The sequence below is a fragment of the Chrysoperla carnea genome, chromosome X (assembly GCF_905475395.1).
Source record: "Chrysoperla carnea chromosome X, inChrCarn1.1, whole genome shotgun sequence".
NCBI lineage: Eukaryota > Metazoa > Arthropoda > Insecta > Neuroptera > Chrysopidae > Chrysoperla > Chrysoperla carnea.
The window spans coordinates 9,959,895-9,985,325 of NC_058342.1; the positions used below are offsets into that span (position 1 = coordinate 9,959,895).

The following is a 25,431-nucleotide window of genomic DNA, read 5'->3' on the forward strand; positions in this document are numbered from 1 at the left end:
CTATCTTTACACCTTGGACACTCCTTTTTCGGAAGAAAGGCTTGATGTCATTTATAAGCGAAGAAAACAGCCATGGACTTAGAGATTCACCCTGTAGGACACCCTCGTTCACGTTAAATTGTTTCGTAAATTTTAAGTTTTACTCGAATTTCTGCATTACGATAGATGGCTTTGAGTATACGAGTGATTTTTGAGCTAACGCCATAGTTAAACAACTTGTGCTACAGTAACTGATGATTAACTGATCAAATGCACGTTTAAAATCTGTAAAAGCTGCGTATACTTTTTTCTTTGGCTGATGTAAACATAATTGGGTAATACAGGAGAGAACAAAAACATTGTCAAGACACCCTCGACCTTTTCTAAATCATGACTGATTTTCAATCAAAACGTCGGCTTCATCAGCCCAAAGCGTCAATCGTTCTAGCAAAATATTCGTAAAAATTTTTAGTGTAGTGTTACAGAGAGCAATCAATTCCACTATAATTTTCCGGATTACTTGCATCACCTTTCTTATGAAGCATAGTGACAGCAATTAGCAAACATTCCTTGGGAATGTCTCCTGTATTCATTATTTTATTGAACCAGGAATTAAGATACAAAATACAGTTTTAGGGGAGATTTTTTTAAAATTCGTTCGTGATGTTATCTAGACCAGAAGTTTTGTTTTCTTATTAGACTTGCTAATACTGGCATACAATTCATCGAGAGAAATTTCACTATCTAAGAAAGGATGTGCTGCGTCCGAAAAATAGAACAAGTCATCGTTCTCTAAAGCTTCGTGGCATAAGTTTTCATAAAAATTTTTTACTATGGAACTTGGTAAATAAGTATAAAAACATCGAAAATGCCACAGCCGACAATATAACTGTCAATGGTAAAACTAGTGTTGATTTTTCTGAAATGGCGGAATATCTTAATGATTATTTCATCAATGCTACTGAAAGCCTTGAAGCCCAATTTAAATTTTTACAACGGCCTACCTCAAGCCGAAAGAAGTACGTTCCTCAATCGCTTTACCGAGCAAGAAGTCTATAATTCTATTTATAGTCAATAATTCCAGTGCAAACTGCTTAAAATTGCTTCATCTTACATAACTGAGCCTTTGACTTTTAATAATAAATCTTTTGAAAATGGGTATTTCTCGAGTTTGTTAAAAATATCAGTAGTGCACCCTATTAATAAAAAAGACTATAAACACAATAGACCGATTGCTTTATAATATAATAGAAGCATTTTTGGGCCATAGCTTTGCTTAATTTCAATCAATGTTTTGTCCAACCTACATGATACAGATCGAAACATGTATCTTTTTGCAGATGATACGATAATCTTTTCCAGCGATACGAGCAAGTTAAACCTTGAAAAAAAGATTAACGCTTCGTTAATGTCTATTTAATCTGACTTAATTGAATTGATGACAATGGCTTAGTCCTGAATTTATCCAAAAACATAATTAAATAGCGATTAAAATTAATTACTTAGGTGAAAAATTTATTTATGCAACAAAAGGAAGTGTCTTCTAATTACCCTTGAAAACTTTTGGCTAAAGCATTTTCAGTAGCTAGCGTAATTTCTTTCAATTAAATTCAAAAATGGCATATTTTTAAGTCGAGTTTCCATCGAAAGCTAACGATTTCCTAAAAAATATTAGTATTTTTATGAGGATCAACTTTCTAATTTAAAGTATTATTCTATATCTTACCATTTAGGATCTAAATTGACTATAAAAGTAACCCGGAGGACTAGGACAAAAATGATGTTCGATCATGATGTCGCCCATTAAACTCTGCAACCTTTTTTAAGTTATTTTTAATTGGCTAACTACAAAACGAGCTATTAGTCATAATAGATTAAAATGGTCCAGCTTGTGGTTTGGGATTACCTAAGAGTTTGGAAAATGCAATTTTTCCAAATCATAATAATTGTAAAATGTTACGGGTAAAAAAACATGGCGATATTCTGTATTTTAAATCATAAAACTTGGAACTTCTCAGTTAGTATGAGCAAAAAATAGTTAAATTGTCATCACAACATGATTGTAAATTAGCCTGAGGGCAAAAATTAAATCTTTTATCCTATGTGAATAAATCTGTTCGTTGACTACACTAATATAGAAAAAATTTATTTTAATTCAAGAGATAACAACCACTTACCCTTTTTTTGGTGACTGACATTTGTGTTTTGGATTTTGAGGGAACTAAATCACTATAAATATGATTATTACGGTTAGCATTTTCATAGTCAATTTTGAATCTTTGTAAAATAATTATTCAACAATGAAAGTAATACAGTTGAGTGCCATATTATTGTTAACCCTATTCTTTACGTATAAAGAAAGTGCACAAAATGAAGTGTCATCGGATAAAGCGCGTTATAAACCATACGAAAATTTATTTACGAAACCAAAAACAACATTTCCAGAAAAATACAAGAAAGTGTATATGTCACCAGCGATATCACAAATTTCCAAAAGCAGTACCAAAATTAATGTTTGTGTAAATAATATAATACAAATTGAGGATCAACTTTTGGAGGGACACGACCAAATCTTTAAAAATACTCGAAGAATCACTGAATATTTGTTAGCAATAATTAGTAAATATACAACACTTAAATTTTACCATACAACCACAAATTGTGATTTAAATATTGATTTCAATCGAGCGGTTGCCGGCAGTGAAGTGAGTTTTACAGTATTTGCCGTTAAAGAACATCGGCCGAGTTCATAGATTTTAATCGATCATGACCAAATTAAAAATTTGGCTTACAGTAAAGGCGTATCGTTGTTAAAAGCTTATATGCGAGTATTAATGAAATAAATCATTCATGGATTTGCCGTTGGTAAAAATGAAAATGAAACGAATTTAGTGATTAGAGCGGTCACTGAGGGTGGAAAACCATTGCTGTTGTCTAAACGAGAAGTGTAGAATTTACGTTCAATTTATGGATCCCGAGCAAGTAGTGGTAATGGCGGTGGATCAAGATCAACTACACGTTAACCAAGAACCACAACACGTAAGGCTAAGACTACTACACGAAGGCCTAAGACTACTACACGTAAACCAAAGACCACACGTAAACCACCACTACGACTAGTGACCCAAAAGAGAAAGCATAATAAAAACTTTCTAGAGAATAAAAATATAATAAGACTTCCTACACCGTAAAAAAGGATAATAGTTTCAAGTAAATGTTTTCTTTATCTTTAATTTTTAAGCAGTCAAATACTTATTCTATTGAATTAAGTGTTAAGAACGTTGATTGAAGAAATATTTACTTGTCATAAAAACATGAACAGTCAAATAAACGCATTTACTACAATCGAGTAATTTTTTCTTACTGTGTTAAGAAAATTAATCAAATTACTAAGTATTATTACTAATCATAATTACAAATTGTAACTATTAATATTCATATAAATACACTAGTTATTTATTTAAAAATTTTTTGATTAAAAAGCGTAAAATTTGTATCTTATTCCAAGAAAATTTCGGAATGATTAATACAGAATTATTAAGTCTGGTTAAATTGATAACTCTAATTTGACCTGAAATTTTCAGGAAATAAGATACAAATATTACATCTTCCCATTCCTACTATCTTTTCATATTGCAACATCCAGATTAAGGCTGTTGAGGCCCTATAGAAAACAATACACCATTAACTTAAAATTTTGAGAAATTGTTCTTAAACATGTTAAGGACGTCCCCATAAATCATGTTTTCTTAGGATCATTTTCAAAATTCTGTATAAGCATTCTAAGTGGTTCGGCTGTTTGAGCAAGTACGGTGAATATTAATTTTTTTCCGGTGAATGATAGTTCAAAGTTCTTTGATAACAGTAAACACAGTTTTGGGGCTGAGGATTGTTCACAGAAACTTAATATATTAGTACACTCCAAATTAAATTTGGTTTGAAAAACTGATGTAAGCTTTGAGAAATTATACTTATACGTTAAAGTTGCTATTGTAATTTCAGAAAATACAAAATATTTCGAAAAACATGAAATTTAAATGGGATAAACCTACATGAAAAACATCTTTATTTTGATCGTAGAAACTGAAAATGAAATATTAACAAGGGAAAACAAAAAATTGACTGAGTTAATTGTTGAAATTGTATAGACAGTTTTGATGACGCAATCGTTTGTTTTTCACGTCACGTAAATAAAGAAAGATTTCCACTCTTAAATAGCCACACACACGTAACTGATATTCCCATATTAATACATACTACAAAATTTTCACCTAATTAGCGCCCTCGTGGTTAAACAGTGATGTTTACAAGGAAATGTTTTCAACAAAAGTTGTTTATTTTTTGATAAGGAACTACTTTTTCATTTAAATATTTGTTCTATCTCTAACGGTTTACAAGATGGGTCCTACGGACCCAAGACCCAATTGACCTATGTTGCTCATTTACGAACTCGACCTCACTTTTTACGTCTTAAGCACACTATAAAAATTTCAGCCTGATATCTCTTTTCATTTTTGAGTAATCGTGATGACAGATGGACAGACGACAGACGACAGACAGACAGACATACGCAAATGGACTAATTAGGTGATTCTAGGAAAAATTTTTTCGTAGCATCAATATTTTTAAGCGTTAAAAACTTGGGACTAAACTTAATATACTATGTATATTTCATATACATGGTATAAAAAAGGGTGTATCATATAAAAAAATTCAACTTTGATACACTCTGCGTTTCCGATAAGCCTGTATATAACGAAAATAATTTAAAAATGTACAGCCACTAACCTTTCATGTATTCCTGAAAGAAAATTTAGTTAAAATCAAGCAGTATAGCCATATTAACCTTCCGTGTCGTATAGCGTGAACAACCCTCTATATTTGACGATACTTTAAATGGTTTTTTTTTTGTTCATTTCGTACAAGAATATGCTATATCCCACAAAGGAAATAACAAACGAACCAATATTAGTCCACGCTTGGGTGAAGATTGGTGAGCATTTAATATTGCCTGGAAACCAAAACTGGCACAGTCTTTCTTCCACTTTCTTGCTTTAAATAATAATTAATATATCTTGTGGTTTGACAAACAGAAACCCTTTTGGTCCAATTTTTGTGCAACCCCGCCCCCTCCAAAGAAACAGTTAAATGACATTTTTTTGAATCCAGTAAAAGTTACTCTCAATTATATGGGTTATTTAACGTCAAAAAGGCTCTTTCTGATCTTTTCGTAAACTTCTTCGTTTTCGAGATAATAACAGTTTAATGTTTGGAAAACTCCAAAAAGGCCATTTTAAAAGCTGAAAAACGGGTCTTAAAATTATATTTTAGAGCTTATCAAAATTCTAAAATAATGGTTGAACATCCTTTATGAAGTTCTGAAGAGAAATTGCTGATTCTATAATTCTAAAGCCTCAACTTTTAATTCTTTAAGATGTTATAATTCTTATTAATAATAGTGTTAGGGATATTTCACAAGTTAGTGTTTTTACTTTTTTCTTTGGTGATTTTAATTAATACCAGGTTGGTATTAACTGACTTTACCAAACTTCCGCTGTGGTGACTATGAGTCTACCTAACACACTTCTTGTGTTGCATAAGTTGTTTTTGAACACTTGTTTGAATCGGTCGATCCATGCCATGGATCGACCGATGTGTGTTCATAATCTTTTATTTTAAAAGAAATCACAATTAATTAGTTTCTTGATCTGAATAGATCGTTTCTTTCGGTTGATTTAATTAATCAATCTAAAAATATAATTTAAAAGTCGAGTCAGTGATTCTGTTCTCATTTTCTAAAGTTTCAATTTCAAGTGTTTGTTTTTCAATGTAGAAACGTGTGGTTTTCTACATTTAAATTTGCTATTTAACAATGTGTTAAAGTTTAATTTCGAAATCGATATTTATCTTGATAATCAAGTTTAATTTTGGATTTAAATTCGAATAGTTCTCAGTGAACCATGTGTTTTTAGTGCAGTGCATTAAACATTTTACATATTTTTTCCCGCCATTGCGGGATTTAACGCAAACTACCATTTTCATCAATTAAAAGTCAATAACCAACAGTAAAACAAAAGGGCGTGAACAAATACAACGTAAAGGTTTGATAATTTACCCTAAATTCCCTTCTTCCTGATTTTATCCATATCAAACCTTTAAATAACAACTTTTATTCTTCTACCATCAACCTGCATAAAAAACTGGTGAGTACATATTTTTGTTATACAGTCCAACAGCTCTCAAACCTTCTTAAAATCGCTAAGTGTTGGGAAATATTTTAATTTTTGTGAACCAGCGATCAACGCCCCAACATTTTTGGTCCTTCGAGCCGGATATACGTTTTTTCATTCAATTCAAATAATCACGTGTTTTTTCGTGTTTTTGTTCTGGACAAACATTTACGTAATAATTCATGCTATTTTGAAAAACAATATTCGACGTCATTTTGATATTTCAAATTTGACAAATAATAAAACTACTCTTTTCATAAAATAGATGTCACTATTGACTATTTTTTTGTTCAAATCACAAATCATAATATTTACATTTTTTTTCCAATTGTCAAAATTTATTAAATGACATTTCAAAAATAAATGTAAATAATTTACTTTTTTTGACTTCAATTGTTAATTTCAATTTTTCTGAAAAAATTTAAAATTCTTTGAATTAAATCGCATTTGATTAAAATTTCGTATTAATTCAATATTATTTAATACTCAATTGATTTAATTAGTTTCAATTTCTTGGGAAAATTCGTAAACGTATGGTTATTGACTTTGATTGATTTTTTTACATTAATTAATTTCATATTCTTTTTTTTCAATTCACTTGTATTCTAAAAGGTTTAAATTGTTCATTCTTGGGTATCAAATAAATTCATTATTCATTCATTGATTTTCACTCTCAAGTATTCGAGTTTTTTTCAAAACGAATTTCATTTCATATAATATTGAGTTTCCGGGTAGCGTATGCTGATTTGTTATAATTTATTAAAATTTTCTTTTGATTTCAAACAAATTTAATTTCAGTGGTTCTGTAGTTCGATTGAGATCATCAACGTATCGCTTATCAATAATATTTCAATTATTTAAAGTCATTTGATTGTTTTATCAATCCTTCATCAATTAATATTATTCCTTTTTTCAATTTTATTTGCATTTTCATTCAAGCATGGCACAAGTCATTGACAGCTTACTCCAATATGGAGAAAACATGGAAGCAGTGAAGGAAAACCTACTCCTTCATCGTGAAAATGCCTTTGCGCAAGTAAACGCAATGTATGACACTGTAAGGGGTCTTACACAAGACGATTTCTTACAATGTGAATTATTATGTAAAGAATTGCCATCCTTCATTGAAAATCATAAAACAATTCAAAGTGATATTTTGAAATTTAATTCTGCCGTAGAAAAACGTAAGCGAATCGAAACAGTTTCAGCTCAAATAGCTTACGATCAGTTGACATTTTCAATCAAGCTGCATTACCACAAAATGAAGGCGTTAATGCCAAACAAAGTTTCTGATTCAACATCGGTTGATTCAGTCAAACCTCTTCAACAAGATAACAATTTAGCTCGTATTAATTTACCCCAATTCAATGGCGATATAGATTCCTGGTTGGAATTTATTTCTATATTTGACAGCCTTGTCCATTCAAAACATATGGACAATATTTGCAAATTTCGTTACCTTAAAACCTCGTTGAAAGGGGACGCTGCAGCAGTGATTTCTGGGTTTGCCTTAACTAGCGAAAACTATCCATTAGCATACGAAGCATTACGTTTTCGCTACAACAATAAAAGGCGCATAGCCAGTTTTTATTTACAAAAAATTTTAGAGTTCAAGACAACCCATTTGTCTAATTTAAATAATTTAAATTCATTTCTCACCACTCATGAAACTGCAGTAAAATCTATTCGCTCTATGGATTTACCAGATTTAATTGATTTCATTTTTTTCAACCTAACACTAAATAATCTGGACACTAATATGCGCCGTGAATTTGAATTACGTCATTCAGACAAGGAGATTCCGTCATACACGGATTTAATCACATTTGTTACTAATCAGCTTCGCTCATTAGAGTTGCAATTACCCACTACTCGCCCTAGTAGCTCAACGTTTCCAAAAGCAAACAAACCCAAATCATTTTTAGTAAACACCGCTCACAACACTAACAAAATTTCTTCATTTAAACAAAACTCAATTTCAAAGTGTATTCGCTGCAGAGGCCCTCACAATCTCGCAGCTTGTCCTTCATTTTTAAAAATGGAATTATCGAATAAATATCAATATTTAAAATCACTTACTCGTTGTTTCAATTGTTTAGGTTCTCATCTTCGAAGCCAATGTGCTTCTAAAAATGTATGTCGCAAGTGTGATTCTAATCAACATCACACTACCCTTCATCCTGGGTTTCAATCACCGGTCACGTCGGCAACCAAAGCCACCGTTTCGGACTTGAATGCGTCTCCCTCAACCTCAATCACTCAACCCCCTCACAGCACCGGTAACGACATCCCGGCGCTGTCATGTACTTCATATGCCCAAAACCCACAAGGGGTCTTACTGGGCACAGCGCAAATTTTAATTAATACCCACAGTGGTAATTATTTTTCTGTTCGGGCACTTGTGGACCCTGGCTCCCAAGTGTCAATTATTTCATTATCATGTTGTCGTGCTCTTGGTTTACCTATTAAACCCACTTCAACTCAAATTTCTGGTATTGGCGCCACCGAAACCTCTTGTCATGGTACGGTTTCGTGTATTTTAAAGTCAAAATATTCTGACATAAAAGTCTCTACAATTGCATATGTCATGTCTACTATTTCGTTAAATTTACCTTCAGTTGAATTGTCTCAAGAAGTCATCAGTCGCTTCACGTCACTCAAATTGGCAGATAGCCAATTTTATAAATCGTCCCCCGTGGATTTCTTAATAGGGGCAGATTTGTTCCCCTCTGTATTGTCATGTACGGATTCTCAAACTATTCAGGGATTCCCTTCCGCCATAAACAGTATTTTTGGATGGTTAATTATCGGTCCTGTTGAGGGCAACCCCCCTACTCAACCCATTTCACTTCTGAGCACTGCTCAAATAAGTGATCATTTACAAAATTTTTGGGAAACTGAAGAAGTTTCGGTTTCCATCCCCTCAAATCCTTCAGATATTTTGGCGGAACGCCATTTTAAAGACACGCATTCGCGTGACTCAACGGGTCGATACATTGTCGCTCTTCCGTTTCGTCCGGGCAGCCTCCCTGCCCTTTTCAACAAGGAGCGTTCACTCGCTTCCTTTATTAATTTGGAAAAAAGATTGTCTAAATTTCCTGAAAAATACAAGGCGTATACCGAATTCATGGATGAATACATTTCATTATGTCACATGTCAAAGGCAACTAACTCATCAGGTTATATAATTCCCCATCATTGTGTCACTAAGGACACTAGTACATCCACCAAATTACGTGTTGTTTTTAACGCATCGGACCCAGGTTACAACAAAATTTCTTTAAATTCATTATTGTTGGCCGGTCCTAAATTACAAAACGATATCTCGGATATCCTTTATTCATTCCGTTTTAACGCAATAGCCTTGTGTTCCGATATACGTCAAATGTATCGACAAATTTTGGTACGTCCAGAAGATCGCATTTATCAGCATATATTTTACCGACCATCCACTGAATCCGACGTCGTTGAATTTGAACTAAATACCGTAACATACGGCTTAGTTCCTTCCGCTTTTCTTGCACAAAGGTGCCTAAAACAATTAGTTATCGACGAAGGCAATCATTATCCTTTGGCTTCTCAAGCCCTTCTGCACAACACTTACGTTGATGATATTATTACTGGTGCTTCGTCTCCTGAACAAGCCAAAACTTTAATGACACAATTACAAACTTTAATGAGTAGGGGAGGTTTTGAGTTGCGAAAATGGACTAGCAACGATCCTTCTATATTAACTGATCTCCCTGTAGATCACATCGAGACGCCATTTATGTTCGAAACGGAGACTGTGTTCAAAATACTTGGGCTGCTGTGGGACCCAAACACAGATAGTTTTCTATTTCAATTCAAATCATTCGAAAACGTTTTGACAAAACGCACTTTGCTTTCCCATGTGGCAGGAGTGTATGATCCTTTGGGTTTTTTAGCACCTATTACCTTTAGCTTGAAGTGTATTCTGCAAAAGCTATGGTTAGATCACTCAGGGTGGGACGACCCCGTACCTCCACATATTCGTCAAATTTGGGACCTCCATCAACAAAACATGTATCTCGTAGCTCAAATTCGCATTCCCCGTTTTATTGCTCCTTCAGAAAGTAGGTCGGTATGGTTGGCCGGTTTCTCTGACGCTAGTCAGCTTGGATACGCTGCTGTGCTTTATCTCTGTTGTGATGATGGATATTCAATAACATCCAATTTATTTGCTGCTAAAACTAAGGTAGCTCCATTGAAAACCCTGAGCATACCGCGCCTGGAACTCTGCGGAGCACTTCTGCTTAGCAAACTCGTCTCGTCTGTCCGTCAAACTATGCCGAATTTGTTCAAAATTCCCCCACGTCTATTCACCGATGCTCACATCGTTTTATATTGGCTCAACACTCCTCCACATTTACTCAAAGTTTGCGTTGCCAGTCGTGTTGTGGCCATTCAACAAATTACTCAACACATGTGCTGGTCATATATTCACACTTCTGTCAACCCCGCTGATATCGCATCTCGTGGACTGACCCCTGATCAGTTTTGCAAACCAACTCAACATAACTTGTGGTTTCACGGACCATCGCTAATTTCGGAGCCTCTCAGTCAATGGCCTCCTCCTTTTACGGATACAGTTTCCAATATTGCTGAGCTGCCTGAAATTAAACCCTTGGCTCTCGCAGCCAATTTAATTACTCCGGATCAAATGTTAGAATTGTTTTCTCACTTTTCGTCATGGACGCGTTTGATCCGAGTTGTCGCATGGATGCTTCGTTTCATCAAACAGTGTAAAGCACGCCTACAGCATCTAGAACCCATTTCTGGTCCGTTGTCCGTCACTGAATTAGATTTTGCGAAAATCAAAATCATTCATATAACTCAAAAATATTATTATTCTTCCGAAATTCGTTTGTTATCCGCTCATAAAGCTCTTAAAGGCAGTCTCAGCTCGCTCAGTCCGTTTTTAGATTCTTCTTCCATAATTAGAGTGGGTGGTCGCCTCAACCGCTCCCCACTCTCTTCAGCTTCCAAGCACCCCATTTTGTTGCCCAAATTGGCACACATATCTCAATTAATATGCGTTCATGCTCATTTGTGTTCTCTTCATTCTGGGCCCAGAGCAGTCCAAGCTTCTGTTCAAGCCGTTTATTGGATTCCCGGGCTTCGTGGTCTTGTTCGGAAAGTGATCCGTAACTGTCCCACATGCTACAGATTCCGTGCTGTGCCCTTCGCGCCTCAAATGGCCGCTTTACCCGAATCTCGAGTCACCCCCTCGAAACCATTTTCTCATACTGGAGTCGACTTCGCCGGTCCATTCATTGTTAAATCCGGCAACCCACGTAAACCTCGTTTAACAAAAGGTTATCTCTGCATTTTTGTGTGTTTTTCCACAAAATGTGTCCATCTTGAGTTCGCTTCAGAACTCACTACTCAATGCTTTCTAGCAGCACTGGATCGATTTGTAGCTCGTCGGAGTCTTCCATCCGACATATATTCCGATCAAGGTCGGAATTTTCTTGGCGCCTCACGCCTTTTAAATGAAATTTCTATTTTCTTACAAGAAAATCGCGAGAACATCTCCGATTATTTGTCTCTTAAAAGTGTACAATGGCATTTCAACTGTGCATATGCACCCTGGTTCGGGGGTTTATGGGAAGCTGGCGTCAAATCCGCCAAATCGCTCCTCAAACGCATGTTCAAGGAATCTTCCTATTCCGTTGAAGATTATTTCACGATATTCGCCCGCATTGAAGCGGTGTTGAACAGTCGCCCACTGTGCGATCTGCCTGCTGATCCTTCTGAGGCATCGTCTTATTTAACCTCTGGACACTTTCTTACCGGCACCCCCTTGACCTCGTTTCCCGAACGTTACCCACCTTGTGAACAGCCCGTTCGTGACCGTTGGTTGAACCTACGACGCTTGGTTCAAAGTTTTTGGAAGCGTTGGTCAAAAGAGTATTTAAATACTTTAATTCAAAGAAACAAATGGAAATCGCCTGCCGCCACCCCTGAGGTTGGGGATGTTGTATTAGTAAAAGGGGATCAAACTCCCCCACTTTCTTGGCCTATTGGTCGTATAATCAGACTTCACATGTCTGCAGACGGTATACCTCGTGTTGCCGATTTAAAACTTGCGGATCAGCAAGTAGTTACTCGGGCGGTCGCCAGACTGCTTCCACTGCGTGGGTCGATCGAGTAGTCCCATTTTATCCTTCGCTCCCCCATTCATTTTATTTATTTATTTTTTTTTTTTCTTTCTTTTCCAAAATTTAATTATTTATGTATATCAAATATATATATAAATTTTCATGAAAAATCATATTGTCCACTTTCATAAAACAAGTTAACATGGATTCTGCTTTTCTTATTAAATTTTTCTATACAAAGTAATAAAATTCTATCACTGATTTTCTTTACGTCATTATAACATTTGTAATGGTCCTTTTGGTGAAATTGCTTCTTCAACAGGAGGATTCAATGTATCCGTTGCCATACAATGGAACATATCTGTTATTTTGTTCAATGATTCATTCATCTTTTTCTGTAAAGTATTTTTTTTAAAAAATGATAGAAAACAACATCGAGTTGAAGTCATCTCTTGGTAGGTGATTACAGCGGTCTTTTAGTCCACTCTTCGTCTGTGATTTTATCCACAGAACATGAGGGCAAATTTGAATACTCCATTATCAAATCTTCAATAGATCTATGCCTTGGATTTTTTTCTTTATGCCTTTCTTGTGATGTAAACTCGGTTAGTAATATGTCAAAAACATTTTTCATTTTTACCTTTATCTTTTATCCTTTGGATTTCAAATATCCTTGTTCTCTCTTATTGCATCTATATTGTTGACATTCTCAATTTGTTCGGTCCCATGTAACTGAATTTTTCCCTTTTTGTTTAGATAGGCTCAAATTCTATCGAATTTGGGGGGGCGACTTATGTTAGGGATATTTCACAAGTTAGTGTTTTTACTTTTTTCTTTGGTGATTTTAATTAATACCAGGTTGGTATTAACTGACTTTACCAAACTTCCGCTGTGGTGACTATGAGTCTACCTAACACACTTCTTGTGTTGCATAAGTTGTTTTTGAACACTTGTTTGAATCGGTCGATCCATGCCATGGATCGACCGATGTGTGTTCATAATCTTTTATTTTAAAAGAAATCACAATTAATTAGTTTCTTGATCTGAATAGATCGTTTCTTTCGGTTGATTTAATTAATCAATCTAAAAATATAATTTAAAAGTCGAGTCAGTGATTCTGTTCTCATTTTCTAAAGTTTCAATTTCAAGTGTTTGTTTTTCAATGTAGAAACGTGTGGTTTTCTACATTTAAATTTGCTATTTAACAATGTGTTAAAGTTTAATTTCGAAATCGATATTTATCTTGATAATCAAGTTTAATTTTGGATTTAAATTCGAATAGTTCTCAGTGAACCATGTGTTTTTAGTGCAGTGCATTAAACATTTTACATATTTTTTCCCGCCATTGCGGGATTTAACGCAAACTACCATTTTCATCAATTAAAAGTCAATAACCAACAGTAAAACAAAAGGGCGTGAACAAATACAACGTAAAGGTTTGATAATTTACCCTAAATTCCCTTCTTCCTGATTTTATCCATATCAAACCTTTAAATAACAACTTTTATTCTTCTACCATCAACCTGCATAAAAAACTGGTGAGTACATATTTTTGTTATACAGTCCAACAGCTCTCAAACCTTCTTAAAATCGCTAAGTGTTGGGAAATATTTTAATTTTTGTGAACCAGCGATCAACGCCCCAACAAATAGTGTGTAAGACTGAAATATTAAGTAACTCTGTCTTACTCATTGTTAATAATGGGAATTAAACATCTTCTTAAGAATTGAAAAATGAGCCTCTAGAATTAAGTAACCTGTATTAGTCTTCAGATCTTTATTAAGTAAAGGATGTTCAAACATTATTTTAGAATTTTGATAATCTAATACATTGGCGTAAAAATGGGAAATAGAAAGTTTAAGGAATTCAAACCCTCACACACCAATTAACCATGTTAATTATAATTTTTGTATGGATTTTTTCTCCGATAAAACGAATTTCAACATATTTTGAAAAATAGCCTACTAAGTATTCAAATTATTTATAAAAAAATAAAAGAAAGCTTTCAAAGACCATAAGACTGAATAGCATAGATTAATAAAATATTTCTGTCATCTATTGAGTAAAAAACAGATTTGAGACACCTTAGGCAGTACGAGGGCCAAGGCAATTTTACTGCCTTGAAAAAATTTTACTGAAATTATTTGTGTCTTATTTTCAACTTTGTTGATGAATTTGGTTATAACTTCATGAATGTAGACGAAAAATAATAAAATTTTTCGATATCTGCCTTGTTTTTTAAAATATCGAAAGCTAAATAAAAAAAATTTTCTATTTTTGATATTTGGAAAATAGCTCTAAATATCGAAAAAATGTATTATTACTTTTCGTCTTATATTGTCGAATTATAACATAATTCACCATCAAAATTGAAAAATATATTTTCTTAATTTGTCTCCCCACTACCGTGCTCTTACATCCTTAACTAGTCGGGCACAACGATTTTTTTTTTGTTTTCAATAATTTATAACAGTTTTAAATTAAATTTAAATAGTTTTTTTTTTTTAATTTAATTTTTGTATTGACTAGTTTTGGAGAAGTCTATGAAAACATATTATTCATCCACCGTTTTTCCATAAAACCAATTTTAAATAAGCCTACTTTTGAAGTCAGTTATTTATTTAAATAATCAGACAAACCGCCTCCCTTAAAATTAACAGAATTGATTTACACTTAGCCCAACTTTAAAAAAATATCAAGTCTTTTATCTTAAATTGCCCTGGCGCTCATTATGATCTTTTTTATTATTTTTGTACAGTAATTATTATATTTATTAAAAAAACAAGTAAAAACAAGCAACTGAGTGAATTAATTGTTGAAATACCATGTACAAACAGTGTTGATGACGTTTGTTTTTTTTTTGCGTCACTTAATATATTCACTCTTAGATAGCCACGCACACAAAACTGATATTCCCATATAATAGATACTATAAAATTTGCACCTAATTTGCGCCCTCGCGGGTAAGCTATGATATTTACGAAAAAATTGTTTCAAACAAAAGTTTTTTTATAAGGAACATTTTTATGTTTAAACTTTTCTTCTATCTCTAACGGTTTATGAGATGGTTCCTACGGACTCAAGAACTATGTTGACCTATGTTGCTCATTTACGAAATTGACCTCAGTTTTTACGTTCAAAGCTTGCTATAAAAATTTCAGCTTGATATTTATTTTCTTTTCTGAGTTATCTTGTCGACAGACAGACGATTACAAACTTGGAACTAAACTTGATAACTTGATATATTTCTCATATACATAAAAATTATGTACATCGTTGAACAACATAGGAGCTGTATAACATTTTTTTTTTCTTTTTTTGCAAAATTAATTTGCATATTCTTAAACGCGTTGAAGTCAGCGTTAAAAAAATTCATCCAAATGTTGTCACTGTAGATCCTCTTCAGAACAAAACCAAACCAAAAATCAAAAAATCGAATTGGGCATTATAGTTAACACATGTGTTTAGTCAGCCATCCTAACTTAACCTAATATTTTGAAATAACAAACAGCGTAAATTCTAGTTGTTTTGTCCGTAAAAAAAATCAAGCAAGAGAATGCTTAAAGATATTAAATACGTAAAAAATGGACCAATATTTAAGAAAATCGAAGAGGCGAGCTGCGAGTTGAGTGATGATTCTAACTCGCCGAGGTGAGGTGATACCAAAACCTCGCCTCGCATCGTACCTCGTGAAACACTGGTTAAATTAAAGTTCGGATAATTAACATGAAAAGCATAAGCGAGGTTGAGTTTTAAACAAGTGTTTTACATCTAGAAAAAATTACATTTAAGATTTTTATGAGTGTAGATAGAATTTAAACGAGTGTAGATTGTTGAAGAGAGAGAAAGAACTTTATTACGAGAAGACACTTTATTTTTTACGAGAATATCTCCGCATTGTGCTGTAGCGGGCTTAACGTAATCAAATTTGTGTAATAAAAAACTGAACTGTCTATACTGAATTAATTATACGAATTTTTATTGTTCCGTTGTTTTTACTACATAAAAATATAATACAATTCGCAACACTTTTATTTTAGTGTTATTATGATAGATAAGTTCTTTACTTCACTCGTTCTGTTGTTAACTTGAAGAATATGTATTGTAACCTGACTTATTGTAATCTGTCTGTATCGCACAATGTATGCAGTTTATATAGTTGCAATCAACAATCTAGCAAATTTTAGAACTGTCACGTATGTTCTATTGCATATATTTTCCTTGTATGTTTTCTATCTTTGTTTTAGTATTATAAAACGATATTTTTTTATTTCTTTTTAGAATTGTCTAGATTACATTTGTTTATATTGTTGGGTTAATTGTTAACACCAAAGTACATTAGAGTTAAAAGTAATGCACTAATTGATGGTTTAATGTAGTTATACATGCTTATTATAAGTATAGTCCAAAACATTTTTTACAACATTGTACGGAGGCAACACCCTTAAATACTTTGATAAAAGTGTTAATAAAAAACTGATGTTGTATAAAAATTGTTATTATTTTACTATTTGTTGATATTTCTTCCAAGTACAATCCCAACTTTGATAAAAGTTGTAGAAGCGTACAAGCGTGTACAATTTTCCACTTTTTTTCCATTTTTTTTGTTGTTGTTTATAAAATTGTAAAAACTTCGTACCAAAAAGTCAAACCGTCTTTTTTGGGAGGATGTAAAAGCACCGTACCAAAAAGAGGGTAGTTGGGGATTTTAATCAGTTTTTTGTAAATTACAAAAAAACTATGTGCCAAATAAAAGAAAGGTCAACTACTGATTTAATTGTACACGCGTATGTTTTTTTTTCGACTCTCTAGCTTCAAAGTTCTTTCAACCCAATGAAAAAGTATCCATCTTGTAAACCGTTAGAGATAAAACAAAAGATAAAAAATAAAAGTTATTAGGTACTTATAAAAAGAAACCACTTTTACTCAAATCCTTCTTTCGTAAACATTACTGTTTACCGGTGGGACCGCAACTTAGAAAAAAATTTTGGTGTCCATATTCTCCAAAACTATAAAAAAAAGTGTGTTGAAAATTTTCGGGTTAACTTTAACTAGTATTTTTTGAAACATTCTAGAAAAATAAGATAAAATTCCAGAAAAAACATTCGAAAAATTTCGATTTGTTCTATCTCTAACAGTTAACATCATGGCTTTTTTTCATTTGATTGAATGGGCAAAAAATTCCGGAAAATACTTCCAAAAATTTCGGCAATTTTTGAAATATTTTCCGGAATTTTGTCTTGCTTTTCTAGAATGTTTCACCAAACCACTAGTTGAAGTTAGCCTGAAAATTTGCAACACACTTTTTTCATAGTTTTGAAAAAAAACGAACATCCAAGTTTTTTCTTAAGCTGCGCCATCACATGTAAACAGTGACGTTTACGAAATAATGATTCATAAAAGTTGTTGGTTTTTTTATAAGAAATAACTTTTACATTTAAACTTTTATTCTATCTCTAACGGTTTACAATATGGATACTTTTTAATTTGGTTGAAAGACTAAATAATTCCATTTTAAAATTTGCATAGCTCGGTCAATTTGGAAGCTGGAAAGTCGAAAAAAAAAATGTGCACACTTAAATCAACTTTTGCCGAATATTTTTATTTGGTACATAGTTTTTTTGTAATTTGTAAAAAACTATGATTAAAACCCCCAACTACCCTCTTTTTGGTACGATGCTTTTACATCCTAATAAACAACTGTGGAAAATTTCAAAGAGGCATTAATTTTTTCTTTATTACCATTATAATTAATTTATTTTTGTTGTGCTATTAATATTATAATCTACAGTGATCAGACTGGGTTACAATTATTCACCACATGAGATAAAACTAACACCAGATGGTAAGGCATTTAAAAAAATAGTTTCAAATTTCCTAAGGTATTGCACGAACAGCCTTTATAATAATACACACACTAAGCCCCATTGGGTTTTAGATCTATCATCGCGACCTGAACAATATTTTATTTCATTATTTATATTTATCATGAAAATGAGTAAACCGTTCTAGTAGATATAAGCATGATTTAATTGAACTAGAAAGTAAATCATAGAGGCGAGTGGTATAATTAGAGACATCTTCCAAGAAAAATCTTTGCAAGAAAAATCTTCCAAAATAAATAATTTTTTAGTAGAATTACAAATCGAAGAAAATAATGTCTACATTTCTTTTTATAAGAAGCAGCGAATTCGAGACTTAGCTCTAGTATTATCTGATTATTTAATCTGTCTAAGCATATTCTGATATTTTGTAAAGATACTTGTTGAGACGTTGGGCTTATTCGTACATTCGTAAAGACACGCACGTCCAGAATTGATAAAATAGTTTTTTTGAAATTTTGCAAAAGCTATATACATGAGATTAATATAGAGAATCAAGTTCAGGGACTGTCCTAGAAACTTTTAAGGGTGATGAGGGCTTAACTTACCTTTCAATATAAGTACAATGGCTTATTCTGGTACGTGGCACTATTTGTATCGCCCTAGAATCGCCAATGTCTAAATTATAAAAAAAACCAATTAAAGTGTGGTATTCCAAGAGCCTCTTCGGTTGATCAAATTAGTTGAACCGGTCTCCCCTATTCATCAGATAAAAATAACTGATTTATTTAAAGATAAAATATTACAACAAATAGTTTTAGAAAATATTACAACAAATTATGCAACAGTTGATGGAATTTTTTCAAGCATCATATTATTTTTGGTGTACAATAATAGCATGGATTTAGACATGGACAACATAGGGTACTTTAATTTCTTTTTTTTTTTTGATAAATATTTACATTTATAAGTTAAAGTAACTTATGGTCGCGACTATCATTTTCGAAAAAGAGCACGATTTGTTTCTTGATCGAGCTAATCAATTTAATGCCATCTATGTACTAACTTACTTATGTACTGTGTGCCATCTGTGTAACAAGTTATCAGCTATATCCGTCTATGTGTGTTTACTTCTACGAAAATGAAGAAAAACTGTCAATAATCAAAGCTATAACAAAACAGTTCCATATTTTCTCAATAAAACAAACATAATCTATCTCGTAAAAAAATAAGTGATGGTTGGAAAAATTGTATGGTTCTGAATATGGAAAACGAGCAGCTTAAAAGTCCCCAAGATAAAAAGAAGCGGTAGCAAAAACAGGAAAACTAGACATATTTTTCCACAAAATTTCTACTACTGAGGAAAACATCCCGCCGATTTCGAAGTTGACTGGTATATTTGAATTACTTGCATGTCTAAACATATCTGATTGCTTTTCCGAAATCAATTTGTACAGAAGTTACTTCGGGTAGCAGTGCAAATAATCGAGAATCAGAGTAAAGGTAAACACGGTGTTCACGGTGAATGAAAAACTTTTTTTGGTAAGGGGGGCGCAATTTTTGTTTGTTTCATTTCCTGAGGTGGAACTTTCTTGAAGTTCTTACAAAATTTGCTGCAGTCTGTCTTTATCAGTCTTTATCAGGCCGAGCCTTTTAAGGATCCATATTTTGAACGTACTAAAAATGCAGGTAGATTCTGCTCCCAAATAAAGCGTTGATTTCCCCTTTCTTGTAGAGCTATCCTGATTTTCACTTTCCTTTATTTATTTTTCAAGCTAGCTAGAATTCTACATACACTGGTAAGTGGGTTGGTTTATTGTTTTAACTTGGTGAATTTCACTGGGCATTTTCAAACTGTTTTCGAATAAATGATATAAGAGCTCTACCCTTTATTACAGCACTACTATCAGACAGTGTATATTTGAGTGTTTTTTGAGACTAAACTTATAGTACAGCGTACGTTGAAAAAAATCTAGAACAAACTATGATTCTTTCAAATCGTACCGATTTTCATGTTTAGGATTAAGTTCTTGTTAACCTCTAGATTAAAGTTTATATAGTGCCTATGGTGCGCTTCTTCCCTGGAAGTGAAAGTCACCTCTTCTGAGTGGTGGAAAAAGCATATTTTGAAAATTCAATACTTTACAAGTTATTGTGGATTGAAATTCACCGTTTTTCGTTGAAAAAAATTATAGAACCAAACTTTTTTTACTTATAATAATGATGGGGAATGTTGATAAATGTCGCTAGTGATCTAAAACCAATGATTCAGTCATTAAAGTCTAAATATTTTTGTATTTTTTGTAATTTATTAGACCGAAAATTCCTGATTTTCCCAATCAAAAACTTTGATTTTCTTGCCCCACCTACGACAAAAAACCAGGTACATCCGTGAAGTAGTAGTGTGTATTGTTGCACTTGTTCATCTAGTATCAGAACAGTTGATCACATCAGAATAATGTACACCAAAGATTCCCAAATGCGTAAGCTAAAAAGCTATGACAGCAGATAATTTTTAATAGGATCAATTTGAAGAATATTATCATTGACTAATTTTAACTTAGCTAATCGGTCCCATGGAATATCTTTAGTTAACAATTGTTAACCAATGCTGATTAATATTGACCTTTTAATGTTTCAATTTCCAAGTTTAATTTTTTTGGGAAATTGAAGATACTATTTTAGCAGTATTCAAAAACAGACTGTTTTGTGGAAAATTTGTATAGTGTTGTGGTTTGCTTTATCTAGCATAAATATCCATCTAAGAGCTATCCAACAAACGTCACATAATGGAATGAAAATAAAGCTTATACCACAAAAGGTGTTAAATCTGCCTTTAGTCTTTTGTAATTCAGTTCATTTGAAAAATCTTATCAGATACTAGCTAAGTAAAAAAACAGGTACCTGGATGACCGAACTATGCTCGTAATTTTTTTTAACGTTAGTTTTCGTTTGACGATTTCGATATAAAGCAACGTTTCTGAAAAAAACCTAGCTAGATAGATTTTTCACTCCCAAAACCCCGAATATACTAAATTTCATGAAACTCGTTCGAGGCTTTTCCTTAAATATAAATCCCACCCGAAGATATCAAGAGCCCACTTTAAAATACGACAAATTTTAGAATATATTTTCGAAAACCAAGGAATTAAGGAGTTCATAACATCAATATTTTTAAACGTTACAAACTTGGGTATAAAAATGTGCTAAAGAGGTTTTTCAGCATTTAAAAAATTACAAAAGCTGTAAACTATGAAAGACGAAAAAAAAGTTTCTTGTTTTTTGCAAAACTTACTTAAAATATTAAAAAATATTCTTAAAGAAGAGGAAATTTCCAAAAAAAAAATTACTCTCCTGGAAATCTATATCTATTATTTATAATTTTAGTTTAACGCTGAAACCTGAAAACAGGTCTTTCTGAGTAATTTTTAGCTTGTTGTAATATTGTCAAAAACGAGTATAAACGAGTACTCATACTAAATAATTTTGTAAGGTATTTAATTAGGATAATTCATTTCAAAATTTGAAAAAATTAGTGTATTCTAAATACTTTAAAGAATTTATTGCCGTTGGAAATTTATCTTAAAGTTAATTTTTCAACAAGTTAGATAATTGTTTGCTAACAAAAGTTTCTTTAGATTACATCATAATTTTTTCAAATTTGTTAATTAATATTTAAAACCTTAAAAAAATTATTTAGGGTGAGATACTCGTTTTTGATGTTATTATAACAATATAAAAATGACGCAAAAAGATCTATTGTCAGCGTTAAATTAAAATAATGGAAATAGACTTCCGGAAGTGGAAGTTGTTATTGGAAATTTCCTCCTCTTTCAGAATTTCTCAGGAAATTTTATAAATATTAATATTTTATGAAATATTGGCAAAAAATGAAATTTTTTTTTCATCTTTTAAATTTTTTATTTACTGAAAAACGCTTCTAGCACATTTTTCTAGACGTCATTCCGAATCCAACAAGCTATGTATTTTTGCGACCAGTATTTCTATTTTTTATCAACTTAAACTTGTTAAATAGACTATTACACTTTCCTGTAAAAAGTCTGTAAAAAAGTTTCCTGTAAATATTTCTATGGTTAGAAAATACTTCTTATACATTTTCTAGCGACGTTATTATTTTATAACAACTAGAAGTAATTGTATCGATAACAAGTTTCCCAGAACATCTCTTAGAGATATTCACAAAGATTGAATCGTTCATATTTTTGAGTGTTTATTGTTATCAGCAGCGTTGTGTTGATTTTGTATGACGTTTGAGCAAAGCTAATAATTTGAAGTATATCTATTATTTATTATTATTTGTGGCTATGATAATATAAACAATTTTTTATTTTTTTAATAAATGTACGCTATGTGTTAATAAGTCTATGATATATTACTGTATATATAGAAGTCATTTAGATAAGTACTAACTAGTACAACATACCTTCATTACATGAACGTCCTTAACAATTCAAAAAATATCTTATACGCTTAATAATTCATTGTATTGTGTTGATATTAACTAATTTTTTTTTTTTTTTTGTTAAAAAAATAGTGCAAATTTTTTATTGAAATAAAACTGAACTGTGGTTATTAAATAATTTTTATATCATTAGTTGGTGAGTAATTCCTTATTTTGATTATTTAAGTTTATTTTCAATAATTAATACATATAATTTGAATTGTTGCCGGCTCAATGGTTATTCTTGCCCTATAGCAGAGCCATAGAGTACCCCATTCACTTCAGTATTGATTTGTATATCTCAGTTATTTATTTCGATTGTTGCGAAATACATGTGATTCGTGAAATTAACGTACTTGTTTCAATAAAGCAATTATGCTCAAAAGACAACTTGCTTAAAAATTTAAAAAAAAGGCATCACATACCTAATTACAAGAAATGCAATGCAATATATTATATACCAGATCATTTTCGAACTAAACTAGGGGCAGATAACTTTTTCGTCGGTTGCAGTAAAAATAACAATCGTTATAAAATTTTCTTTGAATGATTCATGGATTTAAATGCAGATCTTGTAGCTTAAGGTATTTCTAGCATAAATGCACTTGTCGACAAATTTGGTTTTTTATTCAGAATAATGTTAGCTATGAGATTCAGAATTGAATAAAAAAAAGGAAAATTGAAAGTAATATTTTTAGAATAAGATTAAATAAAAAACATTTAATATTAATTTTCGTTTTCGAGATATTAATTTTGGTAGAAACTAAATACCATGCTGGAACTACCTTAATCTTAATGAAATTTAATGCGCATTGGATTTTTTATTTCCAATTTTTGCTCATTTCTGAATAACGAGAAGTGCATGATATAAAGCCGCACCATCAATATCTGTTAATTACTGTGAAATTATACAATTTTCTATCTAACAAAATAATTTAAAAATTTTTTTTCTTCTTACCTTTACGCCCTTATTTTGAGGCGCTCTGTGCAATTACGCAAGTCACTCATAGATAGAGCTACCAATTAAGAGTTAATTTTCAAAACTCTATTTTAATAATAATACATCGCAAAGATCTATTAAAAATAATTGACTGAGTTAATTGTTGAAATATCATGTATGGAAAGTGTTGAATATCATTATTTTTTATAAATAAGAAGAGATTAAAAAACCATTACAATTATGGCACCCAATTGGCCACCAAAGACTACTACAATTTTGTTAGTTTTTTCGAGAATGATTCTCAAGACCACTATTTGAAGATACCTGCAAATTTTCAACTATCTATTTTTCATAGCTTTGGTGAAAATGAACAGCAACGTTATGTCCTAATTTGCGCACTCAGGGAAAAAAGTGATGTTTACTTTTGTCCTAAATGGGTCCCACGGGCCGAAGATCTAATTGGCCTATGTTGGCCTTTTACGAACTTAAACTGATTGTTTACTTCCTGAGCACGTTATAAAAAATGCAGCTCGATATATTTTTTCGATTTTAAGCCATCACAGACAGACAGGCGAATAACCAGAATTGAAATAATTAAGTAATTTTATGAACACCCAGAGCAAAATTGTGTTTGTTGCATTGATATTTTTATAAGCTTTCCGAACTTGGGACCTAACTTAGTATACCTTGATATATATTTCATATATACAGAGTATAAAAATATTTGGCTATAAATTCTAGCAAACTGCATTTTCTTTGAATTCATTATGTTTTTTGTATTCATTCTCCACTTTGGACCCGCGTTCAATACGTCATAAATTTAAAATTTCCTCATAAATTTAAAATTTCTCAAAACGTAAAGATATTATAGAATTTTTAATTTCGGTTTTCAAGGTAGATACAATAACATTCTATCAGAACATTAATAAAGTTTTATTTAAATCTAGTAACAATGTCACAATTTTACAATGCCAAATGTGATTCATTTTTCAAGTTAAGACAACTGATTATACTCAACCAATGTAAGATATTTTTGGCGGGAAGTTATACAATACAAGATATAGGTACCAGCCTAAAGCCTCAAATAACAACAATTTACAGTCGGTTTAAATATCATCAATTTTAAAACAAACAAATAAATTTTCAGATAAGTGTTATTGTGTTGCATCGTTTAAATATATTCATATTAAATAACCTTGAATTACGGTTCGACATGTTTTTTGGTAATATCTCACGATTTCACATTTTCATTTTTAATTATACACGGTTAGTAATAACAATAATTTTTAATATTAATTAATAATATTTATTTATTAGTAACAACAAGGAAGAATTAAATCAATCGGCAACAGAGTAATTGCCGCATAAACTCCTCTGACAGAATAAACCCATGAATCACACTAGCGGATTCGGTTCTTTTTTATTATAAAATCTTTCATTAAATGATCTTTTTTCGGGTATAAACGAAATTCTGGACGCCCCAAACCAATTCTTTAGTGTTCCAGCTTCTCCTTTGACCTGTTTGAACCATTTTAATTTTTTTAATATTTTTTTTTTTAGAAAGGTGATTTTTAATGAAGGAGCTCTAGAGCTTTTTAATCAGGAAGATAATTATTCGTTAACGATAAAACGTACATAACGTTTATAACGACTATCGGATACAACGACCGTCCATAAACATATTATCCCTTCAATGTCGTTATAACTGGTTTTGATTATCTTTTTTTTTTTCAAATAATTTAAATATTTGATGAACGTGTTCCATTTGGTATAAAACGTCAATTTTTTCCTTGAAAACCGGATTAAAGAGACAAGTAGCTTAAAGGCTTATGTTTATACCATGTAGGTATATATGAAATATATCAAGGTATAGTTT

General features: G+C 31.9%; 1 protein-coding gene across 1 annotated transcript; it reads left to right on the plus strand.

Annotated features, from left to right (window-relative positions):
• The first annotated feature begins 7,470 nt into the window (after nucleotides 1-7,470).
• LOC123302884 lies at nucleotides 7,471-25,194 on the plus strand. The gene is made up of 3 exons (XM_044885977.1): nucleotides 7,471-7,555; nucleotides 8,309-9,980; nucleotides 25,116-25,194. The coding sequence occupies exons 1-3, from the start codon at nucleotides 7,471-7,473 to the stop codon at nucleotides 25,192-25,194; spliced, it is 1,836 nt and encodes a 611-aa protein (XP_044741912.1).
• The last annotated feature ends 237 nt before the right edge of the window (nucleotides 25,195-25,431 follow it).

What these genes read in the sequence shown, in the direction of transcription:
- LOC123302884 (XM_044885977.1), top strand. Translation starts at nt 7,471, where the DNA reads ATGAAGGCGTTAATGCCAAACAAAGTTTCTGATTCAACATCGGTTGAT. An exon ending in ACAAGATAACAATTTAGCTC is followed by an intron (nt 7,556 to 8,308) that starts GTATTAATTTAC and finishes TCAATTGTTTAG; the next exon opens with GTTCTCATCTTCGAAGCCAA. An exon ending in CACATCGAGACGCCATTTAT is followed by an intron (nt 9,981 to 25,115) that starts GTTCGAAACGGA and finishes TTTTTTTTTTAG; the next exon opens with AAAGGTGATTTTTAATGAAG.